Raw genomic sequence first — 25,834 nt, forward strand, 5'->3', positions numbered from 1 at the left:
ACAGATTCACAGTTGTGCCATATTTTCTCCATTTCTTAATAATGGACTTTACTGTGCTCCGGGGGATATTCAATGCCTTGGAAATGTTCTTATATCCGACCCCTGATTGGTGCTTTTGAAGAACCTTATTCCGGATTTGCTTTGAATGTTCGTTTATCGTCATGATGTAGTTTTTGTTAGGAAATGTACTAACCAACTGTGGGACCTCCCAGAGACAGATGTATTTAACCTGAAAACATGTGAAACACCTTAATTGCAAACAGGTGGACTCCATTCAACTAATTGTATGACTTCTAAAGACAATTGGTTGCACCAGAGCTTATCTAGGTGTGTCATAGCAAAGGGGGTGAATATTTATGCAATCAATTATTTTCTGTTTTATATTTGTAATTAATTTAGAACAATTTGTAGATTTTACTTTTCAATTTTGACATTATGGACTTTTGTTGTGTTCAGTGGCAAAAACTCCTAATTAAATCCATTTTGATTCCATGTTGTAACACAATAAAATGTGGAAAAGTCCAAGGGGGTGAATAATTTTGAGAGCCACTGTAGTTCTAAATTATCTAAATAATAATCTAGAAACAACAGAGAATGATGGAGAACACACATGATTGGATATTCCCTTATAAAAGTTTACCATAGTGTACTTGCAGGGTCATTTTGCAGTTTTCCCATGTTGATACTATGCGTTTACCATAGTTTACCCTGTTTTTTCATGTTTTACACTGATAAGAAATAAAGCATTATACAAATGTAGATGATATAAAGTATCCCTTCTACTTTTAAAAAGCTATATTTATCCCCCAGATTAAGTTGTGGAAAAATGTAATGGAATACACAAGCAAGAGAAACAATATTTTTTTTCTCAGTATTATTATTATTATTATTATTTATTTCTTAGCAGACGCCCTTATCCAGGGTGACTTACAATCGTAAGCAAAAACATTTCAAGCGTTACAATACAAGTGTAACAGGGGAGAGATCTGTACTGACTCTGCTGGCGTGTTCACAGTGCTGCAGGAGGGGGCGGCAGTCGTCCAACAACCGCCTGTCAGTCATAGCCGTGACACGGGGAGGTGGGAGAGTGGGTGTGGACTCTCCCTCTCTCGCTGAATGGCTGCGAGGCGGGTCTTGGGGAGATTGTTGGCCCTATAAGATAATGCTCTGCTGTTTCCTCAGGTCTGCCGTTTTAGACGCGCTGGAGGTGCGGAAAGTGCTGACCGGGAGCGAGGATCAGCGGAGAGAAAGGAGCCTCCGGATAGACAGAAGTAGTGAGAGCGGGGTACCTTTGGGCAGAACCCCAGTAGTAAAAAGGCAAGCATAGCGAGCCGGTAGAGTAGGACGGAGATCCGGGTCGTGCGGGTAGCGGCGACCGGGATATTGTTGCCAAGGGCAGCACCTTTTTCTTTGAAGGTTTATTACTGTGTTTTATTTTCTCTTTTTCTTTGATCTTTTGTTTTCATTGTTTTGTTTGAGGCACCTGCGAGTGCTACTGTCCGATCCCTGGTTTACCAGACTCCTGGTATTCTCCGTGGCTCTGTTTACCATCGGTGGTACGCAGACCACGGACCCACAGCGCCATCTGCGGGCTGAAAAGATCAACTCCCTGCTCCAAACAAAAATAAAACTGGGCACCTGTGTGGTGACGCCAAATACACCTGTCTGTCTCTGTGTCAGTGAATTACCCACCACCCTTCCACACGTGGTGTCAGAAGTGGGATTCACTGGCATTGCCCCAAGCAGTGCACCTACCCAGAGATAAAAAAAAAAAAAAAAAAAAAAAAAGCCCACAAAACATAATGGATGCCACGCAGTTTGCTGCCCTGATGGACCTCCTGCGCCAGACTCTCACCGCTGCGGTGCAGGGGACGGCTAGATCAACAGCCCCAGACCCCCGGTTGCAAAGACCTACTAAAATGACGGCCGAGGATCGACCAGAAGCCTACTTGGAGGTGTTTGAGGCCATGGCGACCTCGGCCGGGTGGGCTCCAGAGCAGTGGGCTAGCTGCCTACTGCCTCAGCTCACGGGTGAGGCGCAAGCAGCGGCGAGGACACTGTCCCCGGAGGCTATGATGGATTACCCAACTCTGAAGGCGGTCATCCTTAATCGCGTGGGGGCCACGCCCGAGGGGTATCGGAAAAAATTCCGGGGGGAACAGTTTGCGGCAGAGGAGCACCCCCGAACCATTGCCCACCGCCTGAAAGATTACGCCCTAGGTTGGCTGAACCCGGACGTAAACACCAAAGCCAGGTTGGTGGAGATGGTGGTGGTGGAGCGCTTCCTGGAGTGTCTGGCCCCGGGTCCTCGGCTGTGGGTCCAGCGACAGGCACCGGATACTCTGGACCGGGCGGTCGAATTGGCGGAGCAGTACCAGGCAGCGGAGCCAACGCCCACGAGACTGCCTGGGAAGAGCGGGGCTACCGGATCATCCCCTCAACTGGCCCCGGAGAGGGCGAAGGGACTGGGGGTAAGGGGTTATCAAGGATTTGGTCGGGGGGTGTCGGCGGGAGCTCCCGGCCCGGGAACTGGGGCAGGGTGGGGCTACCCACGGGCTGCTGCGGTGTCGGACCGGGGTCTCGCGCGGACACCTTATCGGCGAGCCCCTGTTCTGGCTCCGGTATTTCCACCTGTTGCCGAAGCTTCAGGGAGAGAAACCAGCCCACCGAGGTGTTGGACGTGCAGGGAGGTGGGCCACCTCGCGCGGGACTGTCCCGCGATGGAGTGTGACCTCGGCCGACCAGGTAAGCGCGTTCAATTACCTCAGTCACTTCAGCACACGGGTTTTGTTATTCCTGTGACAGTGGATGGTACAAAAACCCAGGCTCTCCTGGATTCAGGGTGTGGTCAGTCTCTAGTACAGGAGAGCCTAATCTCACCGGGGCACAGACTTATATTGGGACGGGTGCATATTAAATGTATTCATGGGGATGTACGCTCCTATCCTAAAATTAAGGTGAATATGACTATTGGCCAGCAGGTGACGCAGGTGCAGGTTGGATTATGTCCTCGATTGCCGGTACCGGTAGTTCTGGGACGGGACTGTGAGCAGTTTAAAGACTGGTTGACTGCCCTGACAGCCCCGTCCTCCTTATTGGCTAAGAAAGAGGAAGTAATTGGAGAGATCTTCCCCTTTCGTGATCCGGAATGGTTTTGTCATAAATTTAAACCCCGTAAAACTAAACGGGAGCGCCGGATCGCTAAGAATGAAGGCTGGCAATGGAGGGGGTCAGAGAAGTTTCAGGTGGGGGCGGTTGGTGAAGAATCTGGGGGGGAGGCTGCGGAACCAGCGCAGGGGTCTGGCTCGGCTGCCTCTGCTCAGGATCGACCTGACCCCGAGTTGGAAGCCATGGGAGCTGATTTTTTAGCTCGCTCCCGTGACTTCCGACTCGAGCAAGGGCGTGACGACGTGCTGGGCAGGCTCTTTGACCAGGCAGCAGTGGTTAATGGTCGGGTGGTCGAGCCCAGACGCGCCGCCACGTACCCTCACTTTGAAATTAATCGAGACCTTCTGTACCGTGTTGATAAATTACCTCAGACCGGGGAAGTGCGTCATCAGTTGCTCATTCCTCAGCCCTTTAAGGAAGATCTGTTGCAGCTTGCTCACGCTATTCCCCTGTCTGGTCATTTGGGAAGGGACAAAACTAAAGCTAGGCTCGTGACACGGTTCTATTGGCTGGGGTTGGATGGCGATGTGAAGCGGTTTTGTGAACGGTGTGGAGAATGTCAGAAAGCTAGCCCTAGAGCCGTCCCACGCGCCCCACTGGTGCCATTGCCCCTAGTGGAAGCTCCGTTTGAGCGTATTGGAGTAGATATAGTGGGACCATTGGAAAGGAGTGCGGCAGGATATACACACCTATTGGTTATTCTGGATTACGCTACGCGTTACCCAGAGGCCATTCCCCTCCGATCTATGTCCGCTAAATCTGTTGCCAACGAGCTTGTGAAGGTTTTCTCCCGGGTGGGGATCCCCAAAGAAATACTAACCGACCAAGGCACCAACTTTATGTCTCGGCTAATCCGCGGAACATGTAAACTTTTGGGGATTAAGACCATTAGGACCTCGGTGTTTCATCCTCAGACCGATGGTCTTGTGGAGCGCTTTAATAAGACCCTTAAGAGCATGTTGCGCAGATTTATTAGCAGTGATGTGCGTTACTGGGACCAGCTGATTCCTCCCCTTCTCTTTGCGATCAGAGAGGTACCCCAGGCTTCGAGCTGTTGTATGGGCGGAGACCCCGGGGTGTGCTCGATCTAGTCAGAGAGATGTGGGAAGAACAGCAGGATAATTCGACCAATACAGTCCGGTATGTGTTGGACCTGCGCAAACGTCTTGAGTCTGTGGGAAAATGGGCGCATGACAATTTGCAGCAGGCTCAGCACAGGCAGGAGACACAGTACAACAGAGGAGCCCGATTGCGCACATTTCAGCCGGGGGATAAAGTACTTCTACTATTACCCAGTTCTGAGTCGAAACTTCTGGCTAAGTGGCAAGGACCCTTTGAGGTTACACGCCGGGTTGGGAAGGTGGACTATGAGATCTGCCAGCCGGAGCGACGGAGAGAGAAACATATTTATCATATCAACCTCCTGAAGCCCTGGCTGCAACCGGAGGCGTTGCTAGTGGCGCACACAGATGACGTCACCGATCTTGGACCTGATCTTTCTGTGTTGGCAAGAAAAGGGTCGGTACAGATTGCGGAGAATCTGACGCCAGCACAGAGGTGTCAGGCTCAGGGTCTGGTGGCGGAGTTTCCTGACGTGTTCTCTTCTGTCCCGGGGCAGACTCGAGTAGCCCATCATCACATTAATATTGAGCCGGGGGCGTTAGTTCGCCAGAGGCCGTACCGTATACCTGAACGTAAAAGACAGGTAATAAAGGCGGAAATTGAGGAAATGCTAAGACTGGGGGTAATAGAAGAGTCCCAAAGTGACTGGAACAGTCCGGTAGTGTTAGTCGATAAGCCAGACGGGTCAACTCGATTTTGCATTGACTTCAGACGAATCAATGAGAAATCGAAGTTTGACGCTTATCCGATGCCCCGGGTAGATGAGTTGCTGGAGCGTCTAGGCACCGCTCATTTTATGACGACACTGGATTTAACGAAGGGGTACTGGCAGATACCCCTGACCCCGGAATCTAAAGAGAGGACGGCGTTTTCGACTCCCTTCGGGTTGTACCAATTTAGGACCATGCCCTTTGGGTTGCACGGAGCCCCTGCCACTTTCCAGCGGATGATGGATCGCATTTTACAGCCCCATCAGCAGTACGCCGCTGCTTACATAGATGACGTGGTTATCCACAGTGAGGACTGGCCGAGTCATCTGTGTAAGGTAGCGGCGGTGCTGCAATCCTTGCGGGAGGCGGGGCTCACTGCTAACCCAAAGAAATGTGCCATTGGGAAGAGTGAGTCGGAGTATTTGGGGTATCGAGTAGGGGGTGGCCAGATCAGACCGCTGATTGCTAAGGTGAAAGCCTTGGCTGACTGGCCGGTCCCTACGACTAAAACCCAGGTGCGCTCTTTCTTGGGACTAGCGGGCTATTATAGAAAGTTCATTCCGAGCTTCGCTACGCTCGCTGCTCCCTTGACAGACCTCACCCGGAAGGCTGCCCCAAATACGGTTCAGTGGACGGAGCCGTGCCAGAGGGCCTTTCTCGCCTTGAAGCGGAGGTTGTGTAGCAAGCCAGTGCTATGCAGCCCGGATTTCGGTAAGAGGTTTACTCTGCAGACGGATGCGTCAGAGACAGGTCTCGGGGCAGTGTTGTCTCAGGAGGTGCGGGGAAGCGAGCACCCGGTCCTGTACATCAGCAGGAAGCTCCTTCCCCGCGAGAAAAACTACAGTACCATCGAGAAGGAGTGTCTCGCAGTAAAATGGGCAGTCGAGTCACTCCGGTACTACCTCCTGGGGCGACACTTCACCCTTGTTACAGATCATGCCCCCTTAGCATGGCTTCACCGAATGAAAGATAGCAACGCCAGAATCACGCGGTGGTACATGGCCTTGCAGCCCTATGCCTTCAGGGTAGTCCACCGAGCGGGGAAACTGCATCAAAACGCAGACTTTTTTTCTCGGGAAGGCATGGGGTTGTAGGATTTTCGAATGGACCGGTGGTGCCATTCTAAGGGGGAGGATATGTAACAGGGGAGAGATCTGTACTGACTCTGCTGGCGTGTTCACAGTGCTGCAGGAGGGGGCGGCAGTCGTCCAACAACCGCCTGTCAGTCATAGCCGTGACACGGGGAGGTGGGAGAGTGGGTGTGGACTCTCCCTCTCTCGCTGAATGGCTGCGAGGCGGGTCTTGGGGAGATTGTTGGCCCTATAAGATAATGCTCTGCTGTTTCCTCAGGTCTGCCGTTTTAGACGCGCTGGAGGTGCGGAAAGTGCTGACCGGGAGCGAGGATCAGCGGAGAGAAAGGAGCCTCCGGATAGACAGAAGTAGTGAGAGCGGGGTACCTTTGGGCAGAACCCCAGTAGTAAAAAGGCAAGCATAGCGAGCCGGTAGAGTAGGACGGAGATCCGGGTCGTGCGGGTAGCGGCGACCGGGATATTGTTGCCAAGGGCAGCACCTTTTTCTTTGAAGGTTTATTACTGTGTTTTATTTTCTCTTTTTCTTTGATCTTTTGTTTTCATTGTTTTGTTTGAGGCACCTGCGAGTGCTACTGTCCGATCCCTGGTTTACCAGACTCCTGGTATTCTCCGTGGCTCTGTTTACCATCGGTGGTACGCAGACCACGGACCCACAGCGCCATCTGCGGGCTAAAGAGATCAACTCCCTGCTCCAAACAAAAATAAAACTGGGCACCTGTGTGGTGACGCCAAATACACCTGTCTGTCTCTGCGTCAGTGAATTACCCACCACCCTTCCACAACAAGTAATACAATAAGAGCAAGAAATACAATAACTTTTGTTCAAGTAAAGTACAAGTTTGACAAACCACAATTCAATAATACAGCAGGTAATAGTGATAGTTACATCAGGATATGATTAAATAGTGATAGTTACATCAGGATGTGATTAAATACAAAGTACTACAGGTTAAAAACTTGGCAGATTACAGTATTCTGAAGTACAGGATTAAATGCAGTAAAATAGGGGCTGATAAGAGCAAAATAAAGCACATTTACATGAAGGGTGATAGTGTCCCAGGATACAAACAGAGGAGTTCTACAGGTGCTCTTTGAAGAGGTGAGTCTTAAGGAGGCGCCGGAATGTGGTCAGGGACTGGGCAGTCCTGACATCTGTAGGAAGGTCATTCCACCACTGCGGAGCAAGGGTGGAGAAGGAGTGGGCTTTGGAGGCAGGGGAGCGTAGCGGTGGTAGAGCTAGTCTTCTAGTGCAGGCGGAGCGGAGAGGTCGAGTGGGGGTGTAGGGAGAGATGAGGGTCTGGAGGTAGCTGGGTGCAGACTGGTCAAGGCATCTGTAGGCTAGTACAAGAGTCTTGAACTGGATGCGAGCGGTGATCGGGAGCCAGTGGAGCGAGCGGAGTAGTGGAGTAGCGTGGGCGAAGCGAGGCAGAGAGAACACCAGGCAGGCAGCAGAGTTCTGGATGAGCTGGAGCGGACGGGTGGCGGACGCAGGGAGGCCAGCCAGGAGGGAGTTGCAGTAGTCTAGGCGGGAGAGTACCAGGGCCTGGACCAGGAGCTGGGTAGCATAGTTGGTGAGGAAGGGTCGGATTCTTCGGATGTTGCTCAGGAAGAATCGGCAAGTGCGTGCCAGAGTGGAGATGTGCTGGGAATAAGAGAGGCAGGGGTCCAGGGTGACTCCAAGGTTCTTAGCTGAGGAAGAGGGAGAGAGTGTGGTAGATTCCAGAGGAACAGAGATGGAGAGATCAGAGGAGGGGGAGGAGGAGGGAAAGAAAAGGAGGTCAGATTTAGAGAGGTTGAGTTTGAGGTGATGCGAGTGCATCCAGGAGGAAATAGCAGACAGACAGGTAGAGATACGGGAGGAGATGGTGGAGTCAGAGGTGGGGAAGGAGAGGAAAATCTGAGCATCATCAGCATAGAAATGGTATGAGAAACCATAGGATGCGATGAGGGGGCCCAGGGAGCGGGTGTAGAGAGAGAACAGGAGAGGACCCAAGACTGACCCTTGGGGGACTCCAGTTAAGAGTGGGTGAGGTGTGGAGGTTGCTCCACGCCAGGTTACCTGGTAAGTGCGGTTGGAGAGGTAGGAGGAGAACCAGGCCAGAGCAGTGCCAGAGATCCCCAGGTCAGCAAGAGATGATAGTAGAATAGAGTGATCAACAGTGTCAAAGGCAGCAGAGAGGTCGAGGAGAATTAGGACAGAGGAGAGAGAGGCAGCTCGGGCACATTTAAGTGAGTTGGTGACAGACAGGAGGGCGGTTTCAGTAGTGTGAGCAGAGCGGAAGCCAGATTGGAGTATGTGAATCAAATTGATTGAGCTTTAGTTTTCATTAGCTTCTGTTACTTGAAGAAAAAAAAAACATTCCGTGAATGCAGAAACTTTTAGCAGTAGTTAAGTGAAGAGGGTACTTGGTACTTACCACCCTTTTCTGCTCCTGATCTCCTGCCCTGGGGCTGGTTTACTGTTGAGTAGAGATCCTCCGAGGGATTCTGCAGCCCAGTGTAAATGCTGTCCATCTCCATTGCTAGTGTTGTAGAGAAGTGAGGTAGAGAGGAAGTTCTGACTGTTATATTAGCAGTGCAGACTCTGCAGGGCTGGACAGAGGCTAGAGGAAGTGGGGATTCACACTTCAGTCTGTGTGATGCAGTGTTACCGCTGCCCATCTCTGTAGCTATTGGGCTGTATGAGGAGTGAGCTACAGAGGACTCAGATAGGGGTTTAAAAGGTATTGCAAGTGGAATCTCTCTGCCATTCACTTTCAATAGGGGATCCAAATCCTCTTATCCTGCGATTCTAACAGGACACAGTACAGTTTGGATTGTGACGAGGTACATCCGCCCCTGTGTTTATTTGTATTATTATTATTTAAATGTATTTTGTGTTAAAACTCTGTTTATTATTATTATTGTTAATGTGGGTTTTGGGTTGGCAGGGAAGCAGATAAGTAGCTTCCCTGCTAACAATAACAAGTGTGGAATGTGCCTGAGCCCGATTGAATGATTGACAAGCAATCAAGCTCAGGCACAGCTCGGGTTATTCAGAGCTGAACCTTAAAATTAAGAACTAAAAATATAGTAACAATTGCTACTTGTGCTGGCTTTACACCAGCGCGATACTCATTTGCTTCAGTGTTTGCTGGCTGTCTTTATTTTAGCCACCATGCCGTTTTGTTTTGTGGAAAGTGTTTTGTTTCTGTTTAAATATTTTATTTTATTTCATTTAATAAATATGTGCGGAGTGCGTCAACCCATACTACTGGTGCCTGTGTTTCTTCCTGGTCTGACGTCACCCCTGAGTCATCCTACCACAGGATAAACAAACATCAGAAGGGGTCCCATTGATATAACATTGTTGTCTTGCTGCTTGTACAGTGCTTGAACCCGGTATGAGAAACAACCCACACACTCACACATTGAGGAAGGACTGCAATAAAACAAGCAAGAAACCTTTAAAGAGATCCACACTTTATTATTATATAAAACACAGCAATGTTGATGGCAGTTACAAAGAGAGAGAGCTTATACCAGATCACTCCGGTCTCAAGCATTAAAGCCAGAAAATATGCATATATATGTTTGTAAGTTTTTAATAAAGCTAATACAAAGTAAGAAGAGGGATTGGAAAGCATTGGTTAGCTCTGTATTAAAATGTAAAGTTCAGAGTATGAGACCCGAGTGTGTGTGTGTGGAACAGTGTAGTAAACACACACCAGGGAATTATACTGTATGTGAACAGGATTGTGGGAACAACTCCTCTAACAGTAATGAAACTTGGTCAGGACATTCTTTAGCACAAGTTATTGAGATGATCACAATCTGGGGGTGTGTGGAGTTGCTGTTTCTCTTCATATGCCTCAGTTCCATTAGTCCCTGTGTATTCGGTGGATGAAGGTCATGGTGATCTGCTTTCTTTCTCTTTCATGACTCTGATCCTGTAGCTCTGATTGTGTATTGATAGCCATGGCGGGTTCTGCACTGTAAGTATGATATTCTGAATCAGGGTGTTTTCAGTCCTGTTTGCTGAGCTGCTAAAAGCAGGGCTGTGAGTGTGTGAGTCTGTTTGTATTTCAGTGGCAGCCTGTCTGCAGCACGAGGGTAACCAGGTGTAGAGAATATTTAACCAGCGGGGATCGCTGAGATAGTTTCACAAACCCTTCTGACTAGCACAGAGCACTGTGTATCACCCCAGCTCTGCAGAGGAGCTACTTTGTAATCGATGACAGCACAGTCTGCATTAGGATGCTGGTTACCTTCAAAAATCAGTGTGTTGTCTGGTTCATTGACTTTCCAGTATCTGAAATAGACAAATATTTAATTAATTCTTTGCCATGATAAACCATACAGCAAGTGAACTGGGACCAGTGCCTCTGACTCTTTCAAATGGACAGACAGCGGGCTTGTTCAGCAGCCTCTCATTCATGCCTTTCACCTTCCTCTGGAGGAGGCCTGGGTTCCAGTCTTTTCACTTTCTGAACACTGGGACTGGAGCCTTCAATTCAGAACGAGGTGGCACAGGAATTCACATTGAAACATTTAAATGAATAAATTAAAAAATACATAACTACAGGGTATATTGTGCATCAGGGTGTTATTCATTAGCACTACAGTATAGAGTGTCATGTTCTCACGTTGTGCTTGGAGGTGTGTTGTCCACCCAGAGAAACTCTCCTTCTGTGACCTCATCAGAGAGTCCAATCCAAAAGAAATCTCTGATTCGTCTCACCTGGCTCTGTATGAACTCCTAAACAAACCACAACCACAGTCAGCTGGACTCATCCCTGACAGTTTTATTTTTAGTTTAAAAACTAAATTACATTCCAGGGCAGAGCCAATAAGGTGTCCATTCATCAAACCTGAGACTAAATAAAGCAAAAAATCAGCGTGACCGATTAATCACACCTGTTTGCTAGTGATGTGAAATTCTATTGACAGACAATTACAAGCAGTACAAAGTATTAATATAATGCTATTTACTGCAAATGTTTCATAATGCCAGCTAATGTTTAATAAGCATATATTTAATACACAGATATTTACTTATTTTCCCAACTGTACTTTGATAGTTTGAAAATATTTGCTTGCATGTAATTGGAAGTTAGCTAAAGTGAGTCCTTTCAAATATGAAGTTATTTTTTGGTGTTTTATGGGTTGGGAGGGCTCACACCGGCTCTCTTTAATTGTAATGTTTTAGGGGAGGGAGGGGGAACTAAAAATGGAGGGTTTTCTTATTAATCAATGGTGCGGAGGATGGGTTAAGTGTATTGTGCTTTTATGCAATTCATCATTAATCGATGTAAGACCCCTAGATTTAACGTGTCAGGTTGGAAAGTAACAGTAAAGTTATTCATCGTACCTGCTCTGCCTCGCTCTCTATAATCACCAGGTGCCCCCCCAGTGATGTGCAGTTATCACGGCTGGAGGTCCAGTTCATTCTATCAGTGGAGAAGTAGTAACACTTGCCATTGAACAGCACCCAGTTCACCTGACAGGCTTTACAAACCCGCTCTGCACAATGAGAGAAAAAAACAGTGATAATAATTAATAGAAGCAGTTGTCTATAGCGCTCCCATCTACAAGAAAAGGCTTTATTGCAAAGCTTTATTTAAAGAATAAAACAGAAGCCTGCAGAAGTCTAGAACAGTTTCATGAATATCAACGTTATTGTGGCAAAGTGGTTAACAGTGTGCAGGTGATCAATAAACAAACAGACAATTATAAATCAGGTGCAATGTTGTTTAAGGTTTGTATTTTGTAATCCAAATGCCTGATGGCTAACAACAGTAAATAGCAATGTCAATGAGAAGTAATAGAGCGGCATGTATTGCTTATCTGTAATCCGCAGGTTGGCCCCGAAATAATAACAGTCCTGTTTTAATTCACCCACACCTAACACAAACACAAACACCAGTCCACAGTGCGTGCTCTAGTGCTCGTGGTGAAAATACAGTATTTTAGTGCAAACAAAGTGAAGTGTTGTCCAGGTTTGTGCTGGCCTTTAGCGACAGCTCCTGGGTCGTGTTTAGCCGACAATAAACAAACAAAACACTTGCGATTTTCTCCACACAAAACACAGGTTCTTCCAGGTTCTTTTCTCTAACGAAAACGAAGGCACAGATTACGTCGCTTCATCCCCTATTTGTACTGTCACACATGACCCCTTGGTAAACGATTGCAGCCGCTCCTCCAATCCGCGGCTGCCACATCATTTCCCTTCCGGTTCGATGAGTTAACGCACTGAAGCTCTGCCCCCTTTCTGAATGACCGACTTCCTTTTAACCGTAGAAATGAAGTGTCAGGCCAAATAGTCCAGGGTACTCTGTTCCAGTTACTTAGCGCCTTCACAGGTCGGGAGGGAGATTTACCACCAAGAATCATTATCTTTCTGTCACAGTGATTCACAAAAATAACATTCGAGTATCATTAACTCACAAGTTTAAGCTTTGTCACCTGGGGCCCTAATTATAATTTGTTCAGGACTGTTTCTAAAGCAAGTTTTGCTTAAATAAAAGTTAGTTCATGAAACCCTTTAAAACTGTTTATTTGTTAGTTTCTAATTTTCTAAAGCTTGGTGTAACAGGGAGAGACCTGGACTGGCCGTCTGACGCATGCGCGATGCTGCAGGAAGGGGGCGGCAGTCCCGTTGGGTCTGCCTGCCAGTCATGGCGGTGACACGGAGAGGTGGGGAAGAGGGTGTGTGTGCTTTTCCCCTCTCTGAGTGGCTGGGAGACGGACTTTAATGGGATTGCTAACCTATAAAGTAACACTCTGTTGTTTCCTCAGATCTGCCCCTTTAAACTGGAACAGCGAGCAAGGCGGTCTCGCTTTGCCTACCAACAGACGGGAGGATAACAAACGCCCGGAAAGAAAATCAAAGAAAATAATTTTAAAGAAAGAAAGGGGAAAGTGGGGGATCGTTGGGCAGCCCCAGTATTTGTTATACAGTGAGACAGCAGAGTGTAGGACGGAGTCCCGGGTCGTACGGGTAGCGGCGACTGGGGAGATTCACGCTGCGAAGTGCAGCACATTTATTTTGTAGTTTTTCCTTACTGTGTTTTATTTTCCCTGTTTCTTTTTGCCTTTTTCGTTTGTTATAATTTGTGAGCACCTGCGAGTGCAGGACTGCAGCTGAGTACCCTGCCGTGGTATTCCCCGTTGGTTCTGGATACCATAGCTGGTAGCCAGACCACGGACCACAAGCGCCCTCTACGGGCTCAACGAAATCGGTACACCTCACCAGAGTACCAAAAGAAAATAATAAAACTGAGCACCTGTGTGGTGTTGTCAACTACCATTTCTGTCTCCCGTGTCAGTGAATACCCGCACCCTCCCACACGTGGTGTCAGAAGTGGGATTCACTGGCACTGCCCAAACAAAGCAGTGCACCCACCAACGGAGAAGGAATGGATGCCGTCCAATTTTTGGCCATGATGGACCTCCTGCGCCAGACCCTAACTGCTGCGGTGCAGGGGGCTGCTCGACCGGCAGGTCCTGACCCCAGGTTACAGAGACCCACAAAGATGACAGCCGAGGATAAACCCGAAGCCTACCTGGAGGTGTTTGAGGCCATGGCGACCTCGGCCGGGTGGGCTCAGGCACAATGGGCCAGCTACCTCTTGCCCCAGCTGACGGGAGAGGCACAGGCAGCAGCGAGAACGCTATCCCCTGAGAGGATGATGGACTACCCCGCGCTGAAAGCGGCCATCCTTAACCGCGTGGGGGCTACCCCAGAGGGGTACCGGCGAAAGTTCCGGGAGGAACGGTTCTCCGCAGAGGAGCATCCCAGAACGATCGCGCATCGTTTAAAGGATTACGCCATGGGCTGGCTGAACCCCGACGCGAGTACCAAAGCCAGGATAGTGGAGGTGATCGTGGTGGAGCGCTTCCTGGAGTGCTTGGCACCGGCACCTCGGCTGTGGGTGCAACGGCAGGCACCTGCCACTCTAGATCGGGCGGTCGAGTTGGCGGAACAGTACCAGGCAGCAGAGCCAACGCCAGCAAGACTGCCTGGAAGGAGTACAATTGCTGTATCACCCCCTCCACTGGCCCCGGAGAAGGCGAAGGGACTGGGGGGAAGGGGTAGACAGGTATTTGGACGGGGGGTGTCGGCGGGAGCTCCCGGCCCGGGAACTGGGGCAGGGTGGGGTTACCCACGGGCTGCCGCGGTGTCGGACCGGGGTCTCGCGCGGCCACCTTACCGTCGAGCCCCTTTGATGGCTCCAGTGTTTCCACCCCTTGTTGAAGCTCCGGGACGAGAAACCAGCCCACCAAGGTGTTGGACGTGCAGGGAGGTGGGCCACATCGCGCGGGACTGCCCCGTGATGGAATGTGACCTCAGCCGACCAGGTAAGCATGTTCAATTACCTCAGTCACTCCAGCAGACGGGTTTTGTTATTCCTGTAACCGTGGATGGTACACAAACCCAGGCGCTCCTGGATTCAGGGTGTGGTCAGTCCCTAATACAGGATAGCCTAATCTCACCGGGGCATAAACAAATATTGGGTCGGGTGCATATTAAATGTATTCATGGGGATGTACGCTCTTATCCTAAGGTTAGCATAACGATGAAAATTGGCCAGCAGATGACACAGGTGCAGGTGGGGTTGTGCCCTCGATTGCCGGTCCCGGTAGTTCTGGGACGGGACTGTGGGCAATTCAAAAGTTGGTTGGCTGCCCTGACGGCCCCGTCCTCCCTATTGGCTAAGAAAGAGGAAGTAATTGGAGAGATCTTTCCCTTTCGCGACCCGGAGTGGTTTTGTCATAAATTTAAACCCCGTAAAACTAAACGGGAGCGCCGGGCTGCTAAGAATGAGGGCTGGCAGTGGAAGGGGCTTGAGAAGTTTCAGGTGGGGGCGATTGGTGAAGAGTCTGGGGGGGAGACCGCGGAGCCAGCGCAGGGGTCTGGTTCGGCTGCCTCCGCTCAGGACCGACCTGATCCCGAGCTGGAAGCCATGGGAGCTGATTTTTTAGCTCGTTCCCGTGACTTCCGACTCGAGCAAGGGCGTGACGACGTGCTGGGCAGGCTCTTTGACCAAGCAGCGGTGGTTAATGGTCGGGTGGTCGAGCCCAGGCGCGCCGCCACGTACCCTCACTTTGAAATCGCTCGAGACCTCCTGTACCGTGTTGACAAATTGCCCCAGACCGGGGAAGTGCGTCACCAGTTGCTGATTCCTCATCCCTTTAAGGAGGATTTACTGCGGCTGGCTCACGCTATTCCTTTGTCTGGTCATCTGGGCAGGGATAAGACTAAAGCAAGGCTTGTGTCACGGTTCTACTGGATGGGGCTGGATGGTGACGTCAGACGTTTTTGCGAACGTTGTGGGGAGTGTCAGAAGGCTAGTCCTAGAGCCGTCCCACGAGCCCCACTGGTGCCGTTGCCCCTAGTGGAAGCTCCGTTTGAGCGTATTGGAATGGATTTGGTTGGGCCGCTGGAGAAGAGTGCGGTGGGATACACACACCTATTGGTCATTCTGGATTACGCCACGCGTTATCCCGAGGCCATTCCCCTTCGCTCTGCCTCAGCCAAATCTGTTGCCAACGAGCTTGTGAAGGTCTTTTCCCGAGTAGGGGGCGGCCAGATCAGACCGCTGATTGCTAAGGTGAAAGCCTTGGCTGACTGGCCGGTCCCTACGACCAAAACCCAGGTGCGCTCTTTCTTGGGACTAGCGGGCTATTACAGGAAGTTCATTCCGAACTTTGCCACGCTCGCTGCTCCCTTGACAGACCTCACCCGGAAGGCTGCCCCAAATACGGTTCAGTGGACGGAGCCGTGCCAGAGGGCCTTTCTCGCTCTGAAGCGAAGGCTGTGTAGCAAGCCAGTGCTATGCAGTCCTGATTTCAGCAAGAGGTTCACCCTGCAGACGGATGCGTCAGAGACAGGTCTCGGGGCAGTGTTGTCTCAGGAGGTGCGGGGAAGCGAGCACCCGGTCCTGTATATCAGCAGGAAGCTCCTTCCCCGTGAAAAGAACTATAGTACCATCGAGAAGGAGTGTCTCGCGGTAAAATGGGCAGTCGAGTCACTCCGGTACTACCTCCTGGGGCGACACTTCACCCTGGTGACAGATCATGCCCCCTTGGCATGGCTTCACCGGATGAAAAATAACAATGCCAGAATCACGCGGTGGTACTTGGCCCTGCAGCCCTATGCCTTCAGGGTTGTCCACCGAGCAGGTAAGCTCCATCTAAATGCTGATTTTTTCTCTCGGGAAGGCATGGGGGTGTAGGATTTCGAATGGACCGGTGGTGCCATTCTGGGGGGGAGGATATGTAACAGGGAGAGACCTGGACTGGCCGTCTGACGCATGCGCGATGCTGCAGGAAGGGGGCGGCAGTCCCGTTGGGTCTGCCTGCCAGTCATGGCGGTGACACGGAGAGGTGGGGAAGAGGGTGTGTGTGCTTTTCCCCTCTCTGAGTGGCTGGGAGGCGGACTTTAATGGGATTGCTAACCTATAAAGTAACACTCTGTTGTTTCCTCAGATCTGCCCCTTTAAACTGGAACAGCGAGCAAGGCGGTCTCGCTTTGCCTACCAACAGACGGGAGGATAACAAACGCCCGGAAAGAAAATCAAAGAAAATAATTTTAAAGAAAGAAAGGGGAAAGTGGGGGATCGTTGGGCAGCCCCAGTATTTGTTATACAGTGAGACAGCAGAGTGTAGGACGGAGTCCCGGGTCGTACGGGTAGCGGCGACTGGGGAGATTCAGCACATTTATTTTGTAGTTTTTCCTTACTGTGTTTTATTTTCCCTGTTTCTTTTTGCCTTTTTCGTTTGTTATAATTTGTGAGCACCTGCGAGTGCAGGACTGCAGCTGAGTACCCTGCCGTGGTATTCCCCGTTGGTTCTGGATACCATAGCTGGTAGCCAGACCACGGACCACAAGCGCCCTCTACGGGCTCAACGAAATCGGTACACCTCACCAGAGTACCAAAAGAAAATAATAAAACTGAGCACCTGTGTGGTGTTGTCAACTACCATTTCTGTCTCCCGTGTCAGTGAATACCCGCACCCTCCCACACTTGGTTTAACCAAACAGAATGTGCTAGTCCTTAATGGTCCCTAAAGCAGTCCATTTTGTGAATAGCTTCCTATGTTTGGTAATCCAGCATCAGCTGAGTAAACAAGAGAGAGCATCAAGAGAGAAAGCACTGAAAACATACATGCACATTATTAATAACTTTACAGCAAGAAAGGCTTTACTTTTCAAAGCATGTCTTCACTCCAGGCCTTACCTAACTCCTGTGTTACAAACCCGTGAAACAAACAGCTTGAGAGAGAGCGTGCTTAAGAGAACTTGAATTACATACTGATGTGTGGTTCTATTGTCAAAACGAACAATATTAAATGAGAAAAATAAGCAGTTCAGGTTTGATCTAAATGACCCATTCATTATGGACTGAAGCATCTCGAGCTATAGACTTGAAGAAGGCCATTACTTACAAAGACATGAATGGACCAGCCCACCAATCCCACTCCTTGAAATAAGGACCCACTCACCCTTGGAAGAGGTGTCTGTGACGGGACAGTACTGGTCCAGTGCTGAGTATTTCTCTGAGATGTTGCTGTAGTTCTTCTCCAGTTCTGAATGCCGATATTGGATTTGTTTTCGCTCCATGGTCAAGTTAGAAACTAGAACGGAGAGCGCTTTTGTTCAGACAGCTGCACATACAAGCTTACTGTGACACTGAGCAATAATTGACACGGTATTTAGTTAATGCTTAAGTATCTGTTTAATAAACTATTGCCCCACCATTATTAGATACAGACTTCATATTTACTGGTTTTACGGGCTCTTTTGATGGGTTTGATAAAGTTTTGCTGAGAACTGTTTTCAAACTGTTAAAAAAAAAAAAAAAAAAAAACACAACACACTCAAAGGTCTGGAACAAACTAATTCATCGGAACTGACTTTGAAAAACAGATATACAGGTCATGATTAATGAACCCACTTTATGTACACGGTGCTGTGTGCACACTGCTGTATTATGGTTAATGTGTAGACAGTGTGTTGTGTGCAATACTCACTGTAGACTGAGAGGAATATAATGGCAGCCACTGAGAGAGCACATAGCCCTGCCAGGACCAATGCAGCCCATCTGTATGGAGGAGCTTTACCAGCAGTGGGGTCTGAGGAGAGAGAGAGAGAGAGAGAGAGAGAGAGAGAGAGAGAGAGAGAGAGAGAGAGAGAGAGAGAGAGAGAGAGAGAGAGAGAGAGAGAGAGAGAGAGAGAGAGAGAGAAGAACAGCGTTGAATCACACACAACATGCGAAGGAACACAACAGGATGAAGCTCATTTGCTCAGTGTTTGTTGGGCTTGCTGAGGGCTTTGCAGCTTTAACAAGTCTGTCAATAACACACATCCCCCAATACCATGGCTGTAAATACAGCAGTGGCAGCAGTGTGGAGTAGTGGTTAGGGCTCTGGACTCTTGACCGGAGGGTTGTGGGTTCAATCCCAAGTGGGGGACACTGCTGTTGTACCCTTGAGCTAGATTGCTCCAGTAAAAACCCAACTGTATAAATGGGTAATTGTATGTAAAAATAATGTGATATCTGTATAATGTGAAATAATGTATAATGTGATATCTTGTAACAATTGTAAGTCGCCCTGGATAAGGGCGCCTGCTAAGAAATAAATAAATAAATAAATAAATAAATAAATAAATAAATAAATAATAATAATAATAATAATAATAATAATAATAATAATAACAAAATCAGAGGCATCAATACCAAAATCACCAGGACCTACTTCCACCATTTCTATAGACAGGCAGTTGATAGTTGTTCCCAGTTGGTGACTTCTCAGAGATCTCATCCGCTGTGCTGCTGGAGGCTGCTTGCTGTTGCTGGCGGCTCGGAGCGTCTCCAAACTTCACTGTAGCGTAGGTGACATCATCTTCCTTTCCTGTTTGTGATGATAACAAAGAGAAGTCTGTGCAAGTTAGTTAAGTGGCACAATGTCCAAATATAAAATGATGAATATTATTAATATGATATAATTCTACTAATGAAAGCCCTGCCCTGCGCTTGGGTTACCATTGACCCTTGGTACAATACAAACCATTGCATTGCCCTTATAGTGCTACTTTCTGTCTGCTATGCCATTGAAGATCAGTTGTAAAGGTTATAGTTAGCATACTTTTGTGCCATTCTCCCAGTGAGAGTCTTGTCCCATTGCCTCACAGAACAGAAGCAATGCATTCCCATTGTACAGTAGTGGAGTGATTCCCATGCATATGAAGAAGGAGCAACTGCAGGTGCAGTTATGGAGCTCCTGGTGTCAGCTTGCACCAGAAGCACCAATCAGTGTAAAACCAGCAACCTCTCATGTCCTGAATCCTGTCACTGCAAGGCATCAAACGAGTGCCACAACCCATTCAATATGCAGGATGATGAGCAGTATGGTTTACAGTAGTGGTGAGGAGGAAGATCAATGTGAAAAGGAATCCCTGGTGCTTTTATGAAGCAACAATAATGTGCCTCCTGTATCCAGCACATTAATAATAATAATAATAATAATAATAATAATAATAATAATAATAATAATTATTATTATTATTATTATTATTCATAATTTATTCAGTAACACTTTATATAATAGAGATCTCTCTGAAAGTCATCATTAATATTTTGCTTGAGTGATTACAGACTGGTTGCAACGGTATAATAAAAAACAGAAATTTTAATAGTTGCCGAAAATGCTTTTTACTGAGGAAGCGTATGGTTGAGTCTACGGATAGGCCTAAAGTGGGTCTAACATAAGAATGCTTTCCTCTACAGTACATGCAGATATGTCATCTTACTCCACCAAACTATATCAGAGATAAAGGTGCTGGTGTAACACATGTTACATGTCTTGTAACGTCTGTTACATACCAGGAATACTACTTGCTCTGTGTCTGCTTACGATACAAGCCAATCATTTATAGTTTTATTGTTATTTTCAGTGCCCAATAAGCTGATGCTTTGTGATTGCTTACAAAGAAACTGTGGAGGTGCAAGTAACATTTTAAATCTACAAGAATGTGTGTGTTGTCTACCTTTGAAAATATAGAAGATCATGATCTGTGATATAAGAGGCAGTGGCGTACATACTGCCATAGAAGCCATAGCATAGGTGCCTGGGCACTGAGGGGGAGTGAACTGAACAAGATCTGAGGTAGCAAGGTAAGAAATTCTATATTATATATATATATATATATATATATATATATATATATATATATATATATATATATAGTGTGTTAGTCCCGATATAAATAGTGGGGATTCCTATTAAAGGACAGCGATAGCTGTTTGTCACAGGGTTTTAAAAGGTTTTTTTTTTTTTTTTTTTTTTTTTTTAATGGCTGCCGCTCAAAAGACTACAATTCCCCTAGTTCCTGGAACTCAGGGCCTTGTAACGGTGGGATTCTGGGAAATAAAAGGGAAGTGTTTTGCAGCAGCAAGAGACAGTGTTGCCAGATAGGGCGGGTTCACGCCCAATTGGGCTTGTATTTTTTGTTTTGTGTGTGAGAAAATGGCTTTGGGCGGGTGTCTAATTTTTGGGCTAGGTTTGGGCATTTGTGCAGGTATTACATTTGGATATATTTGAATAATTTTAAAGTATTAAATATATTTTAAACCAAAATAATAATAAAAAAGCTATTTGATACAAAACCCTGTTATATGATACACAACATATATTGCTAAACATTGTAACAATAACACGCATCAATATCTGTGGATGTGACGCACATTGCATTGTGGGTAGAATATTACTTTGGGCTACAAACGTTGCACTTTCTAAAAGACACAGTTTGGTACTAGGCTTGCAAATGAGAATTTGTTCAAAGGTTTTACGCTAAGGACAGAACTGTTTAACAAAGTGATTGGCAATGGACTGTAACAGAACAGTAATACTGAAGACAACGCTTTGAAACCAGATACAAACTTACCTGCAATGCTACAGCAAGCAGCTGGTGCGCAGTTCCCATACTTACCTGGTGGACATTTAATTAAAGGACTGAAAAGAAACGGTGCACTTACCTGTGGATTGAAAGTGGAACTCTCTGTGGAATAAGTGCCATACATTTGTGTGCACAGTTTTGTATTATGGTGTGGACTAGCCATACCATAATAAATAGCACATTCAGTCAGAGTCTTACAAAACAGAGCATTCTCGCTCATATATATATATATATATATATATATATATATATATATATATATATATATATATATATATACATATATATAGCCATTGTAAATACATTCACAGCAACACAGTAGTTAAGGGAGCAACATCCTCATTTACTATCCATGATACTTTTACTTGCATTAGTAAAGGAATAGTATATTGCATTGGCTGCATCAAATGTAACAACTATATTTGGCTGATCACTTCGTGGAACATCTGAGAAGTATACGAATTAACACCTCTACCTTTCCTGTCGCCAGAAATTAACAGAAATGACCACACTATAGAAGACATCACAATTTGTGGGATGGTTCAATGATATGGAAATAATGCTGTCAGGAAACAAAAGGAATGTGAACTTATTTTCAAACTAGGCACTTTGGAGCCATTTGGAATGAACATTCTATTCTGAGGTCATCATCATCATCATCATCATAATCAATATTCTGGAATTTTGTTTAAAATACTACTTGTTTTTTATCAACTTCTTAAAGTCCTGATAATTGATTTGTAATCAATTATTCTACCTTTTTAAGTACCTGAAATATCCTTTTCTCTTTTTTCTTATTGATCATTTTGGTGCACAGCAGTTTTCCTTTTTCTCAAACTTTATATATATATATATATATACACTACAGGTCAAAAGTTTTAGAACACCTCCATTTTTCCAGTTTTTATTGAAATTTACGCAGTTTAATGTCTTCATGTACTCTGAAATTAAAGCATAGAACAAATAAACAATTGGAGATAAAAAAAGGCCTTTTTGTATAACTCTGAAATGTACATTATTTTTCAGTTTTTGGTAACCTGAACTTTTTTTTTTAAACCTCTGGCAGTTTACCGCTTACCTTTGTACCATTTCAGGTTATTCACTGGACTTGAACTGCTTAAATTTCAATAAAAACTGGAAAAATGGGGGTGTTCTAAAACTTTTGACCGGCAGTGTATATATATTGATTATGGGAGCGCATTGCTGCAACCCCAGCCCGAATTCTAAAGTAAACTCTTAACTGATTGGTCAAAGGTCAAGAGACTGATAAAGGCCAAATACAAATCTAAGGAATATTATGAACCTTCATAAACACAGGTGGAACACATTGTTGAGTCATTTCAGCTCAAAGAGGACCAACAGCAACTCAAACGTGACCTTTGACCTCTGTCACATGATCATACTACCCCACACTGTGACATATTAAACAAAAATACTGATCGTGTTCAAGTCGTCACTGATGCCACGTTTCTGTTTATCCAATATGTAGAACTCGAGTTATTGTCATTTGTCTTCACTTATTTTAATATTAATTTCAGACAAGTAAAATCCCTCCCTGTCCAGCACCTCACCTCTTAGTACAGAACCATTGCATTGCCAATGTCTGCCTGCATTGCTGTGGAAAAGTGACCCAAACTACGCACTTGAGCAAAAGCTTATATAAAACCTTACCTGTGCTGGATTTATCAGCTGCTCGTTTGCCTTGGTTCTTTTGAGAAAAGTCCACAGTGGAGTAGGAAACATCACCAGACATTTTTCTGGGTTTGTGTGTGTCAGATTGGAGTGAATCCAGGGAGATCTTAATAGTACTGCAGCCAAAAGTGAGTGTACCAGATAGCGGATAGGAAGTGTCACATTTTGTTAGTTCCTCAAAAAACAGACTTAATCCAATCAGCACCCACCAAAATGTTAAATGTAGTTTATTACACGTGTGAAGAGGAAGTTTCGAAAGAAGGCAGCTTGCAAAATAAAGAGGCAATGCAAGGGACTGCTAACTAATACCCTGTGACAACAGTACAGTCTCACCCTGTGTGCAGCAGCACTAACAATCCCACGTCCTGACCACATAGAGACCCATGTTGAAGCAAAGCTCATTTTCTGAAAGCAATAAATATGTTTTAAAACCTAGCGTTATTGATGACTATAATAACAGACTCTGAGAGCTTTCTTTAACCTTGTATCACATATGCTGTTTGCTATAGCATGGGCTTGACAATGGTATAACTGAGAAACAACCCACACACTCACACACTGAGGAAGGACTGCAACAAAAAGAGATCCACACTTTAGCGTCATTCCATGCCACCTCAACCAGTGCCATTGTCTGTCTGTCTCAGATTTTCCTAGAAAGATTCCCCTAGCGGATTTCAGACAGGCTGAGGTCAGAAATGATCACAGGTCAAAGGGGACATTAAAAAAAATAATGGCTATCATTTCTGAACTCAGTATGTCAGAAAACTCCCAAGTGAATCTGAGACGGACGGGCAACGAAATGTCCCTTTTCTGGTTGAGTTGGGGTGGAATGACATTTCTTATTCTATTACAACAATGTTGATGGCAGTTACAATAAAAGTAAGTTTACCAGATCAGTCCAACAAGCACTACAGTATAAACTGGGGCTGTGATTTTAGTGTTAAAACTCAAAAACTAAATGTAAAAAAAAATGAAATGTTTTTAACATGACAAATCTCTTAAAGTGCTTACAAAATGTGAAAGAGGAAGCTTATTAGTGTTGCGCAGTGCAGTGAAACATTCTGCGCTGATGTAAGAAATGTTAGTAAGCAAATCAAGCACCAATCTGAGGAGAAGCAGCAACAGAAAATGATAGGGAACGCACATATTGGGCATTAAAAGAGAAAACACATTAAATATTTAGAAAAAAATATATAAATGATGATTGCTTTTGCACTGTAATGCAGTTGCAATGTTAATATGTACATTTTTAAACACATGTAAATTTCAAGAAAAATAATAATGTTAATACAGTAGAGTCCAAAGCAAATACAAGTCTAACTCGGGGGACAGGAATAGACATTCAATATAACACACACCCCTTGTATAAAGTGCAGAGGGGTAAAGCAATAAACAATACTCAGCGATTGTCTAGGATTTACTTTTCTGTTTAGTACTTTTATAAACTGCGGTGAGCTGCTCTAGAGAAATTGTCTTTGAGGACCAAAGACCACAAAGCCTAATAGACTTTCACTTCCTGCCCTCTCACCCAGTTCCCTTCTCTCTACAACATACTGCACGCCTTGCAACCACATCAAAAACACTCAGATGAGTGGCTATCATCTCTATTGTTTACCTAACACAGCAAATCACACCGATGTGCGCAGGAACAAGCAAGCTCTTGCACTTAATAAAACACAGTATAGCCTGGTCAGCAGAACCTAAACTACAAGAAATGCACAGAACTTCCAGTTAGCCAGTCAATTCAATCTGAGCAATATGCAAACGATACTTATGTATTGAAAATGAGATTTCACAATGAATCATATTACAAGAGGCCCCTGTGACAGGATGGATAAGTGCTGACGTCAGGCCAGAATGAAGGAAGAAAAACAAACTCAAAAATACTGCGGTGCAAAAAGAGGCAACGTTTATTTAAATAACAAAAACAAATAAAATATTTAAACAAAAACAGAGAGCAAAAACAGAAGGTTAAACAAAATCAAATCACAAACACAAAAACTTACTACAGATCAGGCTGGGCAATCGCCTTCACTGCTCCTGTATATTATTATTATTATTATTATTATTATTATTATTATTATTATTATTATTATTATTATTTTTTTTTCATTTTACTTTTAAACTCCTCTCGAACACCCACACAGAGCACGGAGAACTGCAGGCTTATATAGAGGTCACCATCTCCCAATTAGCAACAATTAAAACAACTAAATAACTCGGGAGATGGTCACCTTCTGCACAAGGTTTTTAATGTGGATAGGGCTTCCCATCCACGCTGCTAAACAATACAAAATAATAACAAAACACAGCTCCACCATTATATTTATAAATAAATAAATAAATAAATAAATAAATAATAATAATAATAATAATAATAATAATAATAATAATAATAATAATAATAATAATAATAATAATAATTACAACAAAACAAATACAAAATAATAAATTGCACAGGGGCAGAGCGGTACCCCGTTCTATAAATAAACAAACACATGTACAGGGCTCCTCGCCCTGTTACACCCCCATTAGTATTTAACCAGCGGGGATCGCTGAGATAGTTTCACAAACCCTTCTGACTGACACAGAGCACAGTGTATCACCCCAGCTCTGCAGGGAAGCTGCTCTGTAATCGATGACAGCACAGTCTGCATTAGAATAATATACTGGACAATCAAACTTAGTGTCATTTGGTTCACCCTCTTTCCAATACCTGAAATAGATTAATATTTAATTAATACCTTGACATGATATACCATACAGCGAGTGAACTGGGACCAGTGCCCTTCACTGTTTTCAAATGGACAGACAGCGGGCTAGTTCAGCAGCCTCTCATTCATGCCTTTCACCTTCCTCTGGAGGAGGCCTGGGTTCCAGTCTTTTCACTTTCTAAACACTGGGACTGGAGCCTTCAATTCAGAACGAGGTGGCACAGGAATGTAATCACATATGTAACTGAGATGGATTTCAGTTACATATGAGCAGGAGGATGATGGGAAATGTAGTTCTGAGAGGTCCGTGTAGGTACATGGGAAGCCATCTTGAGGCAGGGAATGCAATTTAAAAGATTAAAAAAGTGGTCAAAATGTAAAAAAAGAAAGAAAAAT

At 45.7% G+C, this 25,834-nt stretch overlaps 2 protein-coding genes across 3 annotated transcripts; one reads left to right on the forward strand and one right to left on the reverse strand.

Moving 5' to 3' along the window:
- Positions 1–9,551: 9,551 nt before the first annotated feature.
- LOC117425230 (C-type lectin domain family 4 member E-like) lies at positions 9,552–22,859 on the reverse strand. 2 transcript variants are annotated; one of them, XM_058994027.1, is made up of 7 exons: positions 22,704–22,859; positions 18,833–18,988; positions 18,107–18,208; positions 17,579–17,710; positions 11,442–11,593; positions 10,717–10,829; positions 9,552–10,382 (listed from the first exon to the last, which is right to left on the reverse strand). In XM_058994027.1, exons 1-7 carry the CDS (start codon positions 22,783–22,785, stop codon positions 10,205–10,207), a joined length of 915 nt encoding a protein of 304 aa, XP_058850010.1. In that variant the 5' UTR covers positions 22,786–22,859; the 3' UTR covers positions 9,552–10,204. The 2 variants fall into 2 exon arrangements, with proteins under 2 accessions (XP_058850010.1, XP_034760458.1); XM_034904567.2 differs by having other exon boundaries at positions 18,833–19,015.
- LOC131698940 (putative SCAN domain-containing protein SCAND2P) lies at positions 13,214–16,765 on the forward strand. The gene is made up of 2 exons (XM_058994026.1): positions 13,214–14,431; positions 16,562–16,765. The coding sequence occupies exons 1-2, from the start codon at positions 13,489–13,491 to the stop codon at positions 16,573–16,575; spliced, it is 957 nt and encodes a 318-aa protein (XP_058850009.1). The 5' UTR covers positions 13,214–13,488; the 3' UTR covers positions 16,576–16,765.
- Positions 22,860–25,834: the final 2,975 nt, after the last annotated feature.

This window comes from Acipenser ruthenus, chromosome 20 (assembly GCF_902713425.1).
Source record: "Acipenser ruthenus chromosome 20, fAciRut3.2 maternal haplotype, whole genome shotgun sequence".
Taxonomy (NCBI): Eukaryota; Metazoa; Chordata; class Actinopteri; order Acipenseriformes; family Acipenseridae; genus Acipenser; species Acipenser ruthenus.